Here is a 12,547-nt window from a genome sequence, read left to right as displayed (position 1 = left end):
GTTTTTTGTTTTATTTTGTGCTGGAGCTAGAGATCTTTGTCTAAATATTGACAGTTTATAAGGACTTGGCGTCAGCCCCATCCACTGTGTACACTAGGAGCAGGCAAGTGCAGATCAACTGTGTGCACAAAGATGGGTATCATACAGTAGGATAACATCTGCCCGAGAGAACAGTCGCATGTCTCAGACTACAAATGAATAAAAACGGAGAGGGATCATTTTACAGTCAACTCAGTTTTCACCAGCTTTACCACAACCTTAAGTTTCTGAGACAGTAAAGAGGAAATAAGGTGACATTTACAGTATCGTCATGAAACAAAAACCTCAAGACTTTGTGTCAGTAGTCATAATATAGTTTTATTGATTTTGTAAGAAAATAAACTCCATGATCACACTGTAGTGATATTAAAACAACCAAAGACAAAGTAAATAAAAACAGAACTGCTTACTTTTTTTGAATCTCATATGTGATTGCAGCTGTTTCCCCCCTCCATGCTTAAGTAGCATACAACATATCAGTGCCAGGCTTATCTGTCATTTCATAAACAGGTTGGAGACAAATAAAGGAAAAAAGAAGTCATCTGCTGCCCAGTAAGTTGGATATTAGCTGCAAACACATAACAAGATCCCAAACATCCAGACATTGAATAATATGTCTATAAAACAGGCACTTCAGGATAAAACTCCAGGGTCTCTGTGATGAGGGTTTTAACACAAACCATCTGTGACTGACAGGAGGTTTGGTGCTCAGGGCTCCACTGTTGTTTATGCAGCCTCCTCAAAATCCTCAGTGAGTTTAGTCATGGATGACTTCTGTTGATCAAGCACTGAGAGTGATTTGCATTTTCATGCACCGAAAGTTTGTCATCAGTCTGTTTTCTGTTTGATCTTCACAGATTTGTGCACCTCTTTCAGAGAAACATTTTTAGGTTTAAATGTGTTTTTTGTCTATAAGGTAACGTTAGCTGCCAACAATGTCTCTTCGTTTTAATGCTTTAATGCTGAGTAATTACCTAAATCAACACAAGCTGGTAGGCCTGTTAATCAAACTAAGTAAATAACATAATTTTGAAACTTTTGTTGTATAACCTCTTACTTTTCTGCCAACACAGGTGCAGATACTGATATGTGGAGTGGCACATAAAATAGCCAATGTTATAAACTGAGGTTTCAATAGTCTGAATGGTCTGATAACTTTACTTTCAGCGTTGTATAAATGCCTCAGATATTTTTTTGGATAGTGTTCACCATCTGGACTAACCCAACTGAACCAAAAATCATCTTTCTTTAAACCACCCCTGCATCGTTTCACTTGACTGACATCTTGTTGCTCAAGAGGGCGCTGCTGTAAATCATAATCGTCTCAAGTGATGTCACTTGAGTTATCACTGATGGTGTCTAAAACCTATAAAACACCACCTATAGGTGGTGAAGGCATCAGGTCTGACCTGAACTAAGATTGTGTTCATTGAAAAAAAGGAGAAAAAATGTGTGCAAATCTAAGTTAGCATACAACTGTTAAGTATCAAAATAACTGCCACCAACTGCTGGATGCTTGTGCGGTTTAAGAGTCTTAAATCAAACGTCACTGCACTATGACTGCATAAGAGAATGGAGCCTCTGCTGAATGATTTCAGAGTTCATGGCCCAAAGGAACTCAGGAAGCCCTCCTGAGAGCAGTTCCTCCATGGGAACAAACTGGAGCACCTGTCTGTCGAGCCCAGACTGCAGGTTTTCACCTGAGTCCACGTCCCCTCTTAACAATTGACCCATGCATCCATGGACTTCAGTGAGAACAGGAAGTATCTGAGCAGCCGTTTCAGGGCAGAAGCCTACACACATCAGAACAGTCCCAGCCACGCCTGAGGTTGGAGGACACCTGAAGGTAACTGACTGAAAACATACATGCAGGCAGAGCACAACAGATGCCGTAACACGGGTGAGCGCAGAAAACACAGGCAGCAACAGAGCATCCCCAGAGTTCAGGGTCTGCAGGGAGAGCACAACACAAGCGACGAGCTGCTGCTGGTAAAGCGGCTCTCCATCGTGCAGCAGGATGTTTTGAGGAAGAGAGGGCTCTGCAGAAAATGTTAAGACCAAATCCCCAAGATTTTCACAGGCACCCCACACTGTAGGGCTGCCAAACACCAGACAATGCTTCTTCTTTTTGTTCTTTTCACTGTTCTGCGTAAAAACAGAGAGACGTGCGACTTCAGATAAAATGGAGGAAGCAGAAACCACACTGCAAGAGTCACATGGCAGAGTGCGAGTCCAGTCTATTTCTGCATTCATCAGGGCTTCATTCAGGTGGTTTAGCAATCCTCCATCACAGACTGGAGAGTTTCTGACTGCTGCCAGTGCAGCCCCAACGATAACATACCATGAATCCACCTGACTCTCAGTCAGGGGTCCCTCCAGCACACAGCCACTCACACCAGCCTTGGTGCGGTGTCTCTTTACCTCTGTGGCATGGCAACCCCTCTCAATACGTTCCCTCCAGCCAAGAGTCTGTAATTCCCTACGCTCATTGAAGGAGCCTGTTTGCTTCTTCTGTCCCAGAGGTCGGCCTGCTGAGACACTGCAGCAGGCGGGACTCACAGTGTTGCGAGAGATCCACCGACTCCGGGGGAGGAAGCTCACCTGTACACAGAGACCAACAGTTGATTACAAACAAACAAAAAAAAAGGTTTATCCAAAACACAAAATCATGCATAGTGTTGATATTTTCTTTACATTAATGAAGAGTTTATGACATTATCAAAAACTCTCAAACAGCTTATGGACCTCTGATTACACTGGTTCTGTCAGATGCTGTTTCAAAGCCTAAGTCAAACTCTGAGGTTGAATAACACTATAATTTAAGTGTCTACGAATATCATACCTGAAAACGCTGCAGGTATCCCTGAGCTGTACAATCCCTGATGTAATCCAGGTGCTGCCTATACTCAGGGCTCATTCCTTTAAACAGCTGCAGATTTTCTGTGATTGTCTCCACCTGCAGTGTGTGGAAGTACAAGCACACATCTTCGTGCTGTTTTAGGAAAGACTCTGGGACATGTGACTTTGGGAAAAGTGCCTCTCTGTCAGCCATATGTGGTCCGTAGTTTCGTATCAGTTTTGAGAGCAGGGGCCTGACTGCCTCCTTGGCATCATAGTTCAGACACACAACATAAACCTCAGAGTTGCCTGCCTTGCTGGTGGCAGGTTTGAAGACGTTAACAGAGCGGAAGCAGCAGTTTAACAGGTAAAGCAGGCAGACAGAGGAATGTTCATACATAGTGAACATTTTCAGCACAAAGGAGCCACCAGGGCTGAGAAGCAGGAGTGCAGCTGTGACCTCGCTGTAATGCAGGGATGCAACCAGCGCCTCCTGCTCATCTGGGTTCTCCTGACAGTCAAAACTTCCATCTGCTGTCACCAAATCCACTCTGCGCATGTTTGCCACAAATGCCTGCAGCTCCAGCAGATGTTTCTGTATCATGATGTTCCCTGTGTTATCTGAGCCAAAGAACCACCAAGGCAGTGTGTTGGCAATCAACCGATCATCTGCAATGGTGGTGCTCCCGCCGTTGGCCTCATGGTATGGATTGAGAGTGTTGGCTGCCCAGGTCCAGTCACAGTAGCGAGTGGACTCGCTGGTTTTCAGGTAGTGGTTCAGAGAGGTTATAAAGGCCCCTGGAGCTTCACACAGGTGGACTGTATTTAGCTCTCCATTTTGGAGAGCCTCCTCTGGAAGAAGATCAAAGGTTCCCAGGATCTCATAAAACTTACACCAGGCCTGGGTGCAGATCTCAGCACCGGCAGCAGAGCGCACTGTGGTGATCACCTTCCCAGCTCGATTTGTGGAGTTGGTGTGCTGATGCCAGACCTGAACATTTTTGTCACTAAGCTGGTTCTTCACAGTATTTAGCGACACCTTTAGATCCTGCAGCCTTGAGTGCTCCTCAACAGAGTGGCTGAGAGCAGCACATGGGTCAGGGATGCACCACTCCCCATCGGACGGTTTTACATACGTTTTAACTTTACTAAAAAGACTTTGGATCTCATTTTGTGTTTCCTGGTCCAAGGCCACCATGTTGCTGACATTCTGATGCTTGCCGGCTTTCCTTCTTGTCCTGTTTCCTGAGCTCATCCTCCTCACCTGTTAAAGAAAGAAAACAAGAGAGGTCAAAAATTAAAAAACACACGTCTGCATCATCAGTTTCCCTCACATGTATACATGTACAGTACGCACCCCTTTCTCTGTCTGACTCTGCAGTTTAGAAGATATCAGGTTCAAAAGTTCGCCCAATCAGTGGCACAGCTCAGCTTACGTGACTGAAGGGCGCCCTATAGCTGTTAGTGTGGGACTCAAAGCTACCCCACTTTTAATACGACCGTTTCAGAACCACAGTTTCAGGTGGCATTGTGGAGACTACGTCCATTTATTAAACAGTCTATGAGTATAACTTAACATTCACAATGACCACAACAAGAGAGAGGGTTGTAGACTTGATGAAGAAGCTTATTTTAGTGTTTCAAACTTCATCACCTAAGAGAAAAGACAAACTTTTATCATTAAAGTCCACTTTTTATCATTTTAAGTCTTTTAACAGATCATTTAAAATGCACTCATAATCACATAATTGTAAAAATTCAAGAAATAATCCACATGAACTGTTTAAACAGTGAAAAATGAGTGCAGAAATTTCCATAAATGATTACCAGAGAGTGCAAAAGTTAAAGTAAAGGCAATATTTTCATTTACAGAGATGAAAACATGACCAAATTGTGTATGATAAAATGTTAATGGTACTTAAACTTTTTCCGGGAAAATTTATAAGAAATTTTAGCTTCGCAAAGTGTGGAGCTGTTTTTGTTTGCTATAGTTGACACAGTGATATACTGGGGTCTATCTATGATCATATGATTCTTTTCAGGCCAAAGGACACTATCATGATGGGCTGAAAATAGATTTTAGCTCTTTCAAAAATTATTAGACAATTACTTACATGTGACACATAAATAATTTATAGTCAGAATCAAATTAACCCCAGACCTGATCCTCTGCTCATGTGCACATGATTTAGATGACAACAGTAGGCAGGAGGACGTATTTCTGGGTCATTTCTTGATTACTTTGCTGAGACTTACTGATGAATGGAGACATACTGTACAGTATAAAGCTAATGGCAACACACTGATCAATTATGTCTCATAAATCATATTGTTAAGCCAGGCTTAAGTGTATGAAAGACGTCTGTTCTGTGCTGTCTGGAAAGAGCTAAACTGCTGTTTACATAAATCTGACTAAAAACATGATAACGAGAATTAAGAGAAATAAATCGATCTCCAAGTAGACAAGCAAGGAACACTAGTAATACAACTAGTAGCGTTAAAATAGGTACAGTTGCAAGGAAAAGTATGTGAACCCTTTGGAATTACGTGGATGTCTCACAGCACTACTGCCAAAATATTTTGAGGACAGATGAAATTAAAGTCGAGTTGTTTGGAGGGAACACACAACACTGTAAGTGGAGAAAAAAAGCACAGCACACAGGCACAGAAGGTTTTTTTATAGGGTAGGCAGCTTTAACCAACTCATCCAATCTTGGATAATCGATTGGACTTCAGGTTGGCAGGTTCTAGTTAAAGCTGATTGTTTTAATCTATGCGACTCTGATGATAATCAGTACACGTTTTATGAACAATTCATGCAGAAATCCAGGTAATTCCAAAGGGTTTACCTAACTTTATTGTAAAAGCATGTGATATGATAATTCTGGCAAGCGGGAATTCCTACATCATAATAGGCTGCATAAACAACATGATGTGTACTGTGGGACAAACAGTATTTCCTGCAACAAATGTTGCTACTGGTGGAGTCTGAAACAGAGTCACAGGTGTGTGTATGTAGGATCCATAAAAGTGAACTTTACATCCATAGCTTTAAAGTTAGACATGTGTAGGTGACGACATGCTAGACTTTGAGAAAAATCCAAACTTTAAGAACAACATAAAGTTCATCCTCAGCTTGGGCTAAAATATTCGCTTTCTGACGCGCTGTGCTCTCTTTAAAATTAAATCCCACAAATTCTTCAACACCCGATGTACAGTCAGTGAGAGCTTCAAAACACGTCTCTGTCAGTGCATTCAGTCTGAAGGGCTCCCTGTCGACATGAGAATCTCAAGCCCTCTGAAAAGCTTCAAAACTCACCGTTCTGTAGCTTCCGAGCTGCAGTCAGGAAGCGGAACCATGCGGTCATGTGACCGAGACCGCAATGCGCATGCGGATAAAGCGGGGGGCGGGGCTTCTTCTTAAAAGTGGCTGCTGTAAAGGATTAATGTTATTCATGTATAGATAACTGATAGGCATTGTTACCTTTGTCCCTTCATTTTTCTTTTTATATTCAAATACCTTAATATCTAAAGCTCAAAGGGCAGGACCTGAAGGATTAGTTTTGCCTGCAGGACTTGAAGAAATAAGTTTGATTGGAGGGTAAAATATCATAGAGTATCCTTACAGTTTTTTCAACTCTGGTTGTATTTAATTAACCTGTCTGCAGACCACACACTGTATATTAATTGACATAGTCTCCCCGACGTCACCCATATGTTTCTGAAATGGATTTTTGAAGTAGACCGGCTGTTGCGGCCATATTGGAAGTGACAGGTGCTTCGAGTACAGCTATAGGGTGCCCAGCAGTCACGTGAGCTGAGCTGTGCCTCTGATTGGGTGATCTTACGATCCTAATATCCTCTGCAAATATGTTTATTTATGCTGTGCAAACAGCTTTTTTTGTTTTGGTGTGTATGTATGACTTCTGGTACTTTCGGAGCCAGCCTCAAGCGGACACTCAAGAAACAGCAGATTTAAACACTTCCGCAGTGTCGCATATTCTTAGACCCAATGTGGCCACTTGCTGCAGACTAGGTGGAAGACAGGAATCGCTATGTTTTGTTTATCAACTAGCCAATCTTGGACGTCACTAAAGATTTGTAAATAGTTATTTAGATGTACATTGTGAAATTATTTGAAATTAACAGGGGGGGTTCAATAAAGAAATTTTGTAAAACAGCTATGTACTATTCTATCAACAGTCATATCAAAACAATAAATAAACAATGATTTAAAAAATAATAATAATCATTTAACTGAAAGTTTCCAATAAAGGTTACCTAAGACAAGGTAAATAGTACTTCTGATATGTCATACTCTTTTTTTGTGCTTTCATCTTTTTGTGGTTTGTTGACTCTGGGGCAAAGCATCAGTTTCCCTTGCAACATAATGGCAAGCACTGCAGTAAGAAGTCATTTTTTGTATGCTCATTTGGCAGGCTGAACATCATGTATCTTTGTTAAGGATCTCATTCTGAAATGGGGGATAGAGCTGGAGAGTGGACCTGTAAGTTAAAGATTGAAGAAACTTAAATAATGAGCAGTGATAATAAGAAGAGGGTAAAACAGTGTCACTCTTGCCGTGTTTAAATACCTTGTTTAATTGTGCCAACTGCTTCGTGTCAGGGTCATGGCTTACAGGTATTTTATTTGGCATAACAAGCAAAAGTACCAACTACATTATCTAATAAAAGACATGTTAATACAAATTCATACGGTACCTCAATCAATCAATCAACCTACCTCCTCTTAAGTCGCAAGAAAAATATCTACAGACATACATGCATGAGCATACATGCTGCTGGCATTTCTGACATACCTACTAAGTGTAGATAAAGCTGAACCCTATTTTCCCGGTTGAATTTTTCTTTCCAATTTCCAGCTTGTGGATGAGCTCAGAAGTATTGTAGTCTATAGATACACTTTCTCTATTGTGCTGGATTTTCTTGTGTGTGTATCTTCACCCCCGGATTATCCATGGTGAGCTGATCTGTGTCATGTTATATAATATCACTGCTCTTAGAGTTGGAGCTCATGAAAACTGACTTTGGAAGTATTGTGTTTCAATGCCAGTTATCAAAGCAGTTTCAGTAATGTTTGTATCCTACCTTTTAGTATACTCTGCATTGATATACGCTGCTAATGCAAAGGTAATTCAGGCTTTAATTATAAAGAATTTGTGACAAAGTAAAAACAGGACACACACAGAGGGAGTCTCATTCATAAATAATGAACCTGTGGGATATCCAGGTGCAATTAGAATTTCTAAAAATGTTGGTTGAAAACATTTTATCATTCGATTTCCTGCCATAACAGTAGCACCTCCTGTAATATTAATGTGTGCACCGTGGAGTTATCTTTCTATTTATGTCCTAATGTTCTTGCAAAGCTGTCCAAATGCAGCATCTCAAACTGTGACAGATGGAGGAGGGCAGTCAATTCAAGCAGATGTTTGAGGAGGTCTGGAAAGCAGGAGTTTATTTTGGAAATGCTGGAGTTATGAAGATTTACTGAGTGAAAAGATTCATAATGAGAGCATTAAAGCAAAGTATCCTGTTTTGAAGACGAATAACAAGATAATGAGGAGTTGATTATTTCATAAAAATGGTTTTCCGTAGAAAATTGGATTAAAGAAGTCTTTTAGAAAATTCTGTTCTGACTTCTCAAACAGTCCTAATAAAACCAGACCTTTAGGGGACGAGAAAGGCTTTGAGTTTACACTATTCAAATTAAATGCAACACTGTACAATATACAGTACATCACAAGATTTGTTTTAAAGAGATTGAAGTTGTAAAGGTCATGTGTGACCATGAAAAAAATTATGTTCTCTGCAAATGGGTAGAGGGCTGGACAGCATCCATATTCTGTGTTATTTTAAAGGGTAGCCAATCACAAGTCCCCTCCAGCACTCAGTTCACTCAGGTCTCTGCTAACAAACGGTGTGACTCAGTCAGCAACTTTGTCCTTTAAAGTGTCCTGTTTGATCATAGTGCCAGACAAAAGAAAGGGATACCACTTCAGACCCATTCTTTTCCGTGGTGGAAAGAAAACTGTAGTAATTACATTCTGATCAACTTCAATTACTATATGGTAGAAACTAGCAAAGTTAGCATGCTAACATGTACAACAACAGATCATAGCTTATCTTATCAGCCTGTTTGCTTTGCAATTTACAATACATTGATGTGGTTGAGCTACAACTACATCTGCACTTATCTATGTTTCATTTGATCATTTACATGAATCAGTGGACAGGAAATGGAGAAGTTGAGTTGAGTTGAATCAAAGGGAATCCAAGATATGCTCAAATATTGTGGATGAAATGGGAAAACTGTATGGAAAATAGAGAGGCAAATAATGTAAAGTAATGAGAATAATTATACTAACACTAGTAGTATTAATACCTCTCTTGAACAGACAAAAAGAAGGGGGAAAAAACAAACAAACAAACAAACCAGTCACCCTAACCATACATACTGTGAAAGTAAATAACTAACACTGGTAAAGGAAATCAGTCAACAACCAAAAGGGGAGCACTTGTTTATTTTTTATTTTATTTTTTATGATGATGATGATGATGATGATGATGATGATGATGATGATGATGATGATGATGATAATGATGATGATTATTATTATTAAAATTATAATTATAATTATTATTATTATTATTATTATTATTATTATTATTATTATTATTATTATTATTATTATTATTCCTATTACTATTTACTTTTTATTATTATTTCTTTTTTTATTTATATAATAATTCTATTAAACTTTACTTGGTTTTGGACTATGCATCATTGGCATTTATATCTACCTTACTAAGTTTGTGGGCATTTTTTGTATCTATATATGAATAACAATGTATTATTTTGCTTTACTATGTAAAAAGTCTATCAAATACTAAGTTTTATCCATACTGTATAAGTATTAATGTTGACAAAGTCTTATTTACTTATTTTTTTCTTATTATGATTTCTATTATTCATCTAAATATCTATGGGTTCTCTTGTTTTATTTTGGAGTTTTAATGTAATATAATGGTATTTTTCTTGATTTGTTGTATAAACAAGGAATTTCTCTGGATTTTTCGTATGAATTATGCATCACAGTAGTGTTGCACATTTGGGAAAAAATAAAGGGATAAAAAAAAATAAATAAATAAAAAATCAGTGGACAGACAAAGCCCATGGTTTCAGTCAAATATTTTTTACAACTGGAAGTGTGGGTTATTTCAATATGTCCCTTTTTGATTAAATATTCTTCCTTTTTAACACTCTGTAACAATTTTCACTGCAAATATTTAAAAGAAAATGAAGATTGTCCAAGAAGACATGATCGCATCATTCACCCCTATGATGTTGTTAGTAATGCAGAGAGAGAAAGGAAGTGGGCATACAAAGGGTGATTGCACATGACAAAAATAGTTAATGTATCATGCAGTTTTGCTGCGATTCTCTGATCTTGTTTCTTTTAGCTCAGAGTAAATGCGATGATGGGATTGATCTCAAAACACGTTTCTTCACTGTACAAACAAATAGCTCTTGTAGTGATTTAATTTGTCAAGTTTCTTCAGCTTTGAAAATCTTATCGTTTTCTATTTGTGTGATTGTATGATTTTATTTCTGGAGAGCAAATAAATAAAGATAAGGTAAAAGAAAATAAGAACAGAACAAGTCTACAGTTCAATATGAGTGTAATTTTGCCTAAGTGTAGCGCTCAGGGTAAAACATTTTTTTCAGCTCTTTAAACATCATAATCATGACTCCATGTTCCCCACTGTGCTGTGCTGCACTTTCACAAGGTAACTGTGGCCTCTCCTTCAACTGAGCTCATTGCCACTGCACCGATTATCTTGTGGAGTTCGGCCTGGAGGTCAAAGATCTGCTGTCACCACTTCAATAACGGCCTGAGCAGCACAGTGATGGATGCATGTTATCTCCATCATGATGATCTCTGCCTGCTGGTCACAACCTTGATGCATAGAAAACAAGGTCATACACTTGCATGCACACAACCATGTCATACAAAACCATGTAAGACACGCATAAGCACAACAGCCATAGCCTACAGTTACATCATTCTCATTTTGATACAGAGTCATAAAGATGTTAATTTAACAAGAGCAAATTGTTTTTTCCTGGCCTGAACACAGAAGGTATATATGCAGATTTCAATCAGTGTAATAGAAAAAAACACACAGCCATTTCTTTTCACACGGTACTTTTGCTGACGCTCTTATCAGGACCAATTAACATTTAAAAGGGACGTTGCCACAAATTGCCATTTCATTAATTATGTCTGCTAGAAGCCTACATTACAAGCAATCTTTCAATAACAAAGTAGCTTCAGGGGACAGCATAATAATAGGGCCTGGAAATTATTTCTCAGAAGCCAGGGAAAGTGAAAAGATAATCTATGGTGGGGAATAACTGATGAGTTTTAGCCAGGCATGTGGATTTGGCTCCAGGGAAGGCAGTGATGATCGCTCATTGTTTGGTCTGAAAACATATCCGTAACTGTTTGGTGGGATTCGGGAAATTTTGCACATATGTTCCCACGCCAAACGTGAATCTTAATGACTCAGGTGACTTTTAAAAGAGGTTTGTTTAGAGTTGAAACACTGATAGATGGATTTCTGTGATGTATTGAAAAAATGTTGCTCCTTTCAAGGTTTAAATGTAAGAATTAGCTTACTGGTCTTTGGTAATCCTGAAAAAGTGGCTTGTTGAACTCATCATGTCTGGGCCATGAGTAGGTAGTCTTTCTTTTAACCAGTCAAATTTTCTTTAAAGGCATAAAAGCGGTGGATACATCAGTTTGAGGATGAAACCTGTTCTTGTTAAATATGTGCTTATAGCTAGCCTGATCCAAGCGTGGCAGGAGACATGTCCCTACTAATATACAACAACAATAAACTGAAGCCTTCAACGAAAAATTGTGAGTCATTCCCCCTTCAAGGAGGAACATAACTTACAATTTGATTGAGCCCCAAATTACTGAGATCCTTGGTGTGTTATTGAACAAGATCAAAGGGCAGGATAAGAGCATCAACCTTCAGATGTTTGTTTTCTGTTTTAGTTGGTATGCTAGCAATATTACAGCTCCTGCAAGGAACTTTTAGTTAGAGATGATTTGGGCTCCTCCTGTGGACAAAGTGGTAACCTGACACTGTGTCAACCCTGTAACCAGCTAAAAACTCATTTTAGTAGCTTTAGCTATGAGAACATAATAATGGGAACATTATTTGGGGCTACGCAAATCTCTTCCTTCACTCTGGCTCATTAATTTTTCATCAAATTACCCCCCTTTAAATTGCTAGTTCAAAGAAAGACTGTAAAGCTTTGCCTTAAATGTCACAGTAGTACAATAGTTGGAACAAGTTGAGAGACAATACAACGTTACATATCAGACCTCTAACACCTCCAGTGTGTTTTACCAGGCCTGTGCTTTACACAAAGAGACACTAATATTAAACTTTCATACCACAAAAATATGAGAGGCATGAGATGTACACACACACACACACACTCACAGAGCATTGTTCAGCCCTGCTTGCTCTGACATTTGATTGTAATCCTGTTTTGCCTCTGCTACGCTTCTGCTACAACCTTCAATGCTCAGCAGCGGGATGACTGGGTCCCTCACTGCACCTCTGACACT

The 12,547-nt window shown here is 39.2% G+C and overlaps 1 protein-coding gene across 1 annotated transcript; it reads right to left on the bottom strand.

Moving 5' to 3' along the window:
• Positions 1–342: 342 nt before the first annotated feature.
• On the bottom strand, positions 343–6,252 carry cmtr2 (cap methyltransferase 2). Its single transcript, XM_074667330.1, has 3 exons — positions 6,197–6,252; positions 2,882–4,141; positions 343–2,640 (listed from the first exon to the last, which is right to left on the bottom strand). Exons 2-3 carry the CDS (start codon positions 4,130–4,132, stop codon positions 1,594–1,596), a joined length of 2,298 nt encoding a protein of 765 aa, XP_074523431.1. The 5' UTR covers positions 4,133–4,141; positions 6,197–6,252; the 3' UTR covers positions 343–1,593.
• Positions 6,253–12,547: the final 6,295 nt, after the last annotated feature.

The sequence above is a fragment of the Halichoeres trimaculatus genome, unplaced genomic scaffold (genome assembly GCF_033239565.1).
Source record: "Halichoeres trimaculatus isolate MK-OKI-2021-1 unplaced genomic scaffold, fHalTri1.1 fHalTri1_scaffold_3, whole genome shotgun sequence".
Classification (NCBI taxonomy): Eukaryota; Metazoa; Chordata; class Actinopteri; order Labriformes; family Labridae; genus Halichoeres; species Halichoeres trimaculatus.
Note: the sequence above shows the minus strand (reverse complement) of the source record. Positions and strands in the feature narration are given on the sequence as shown.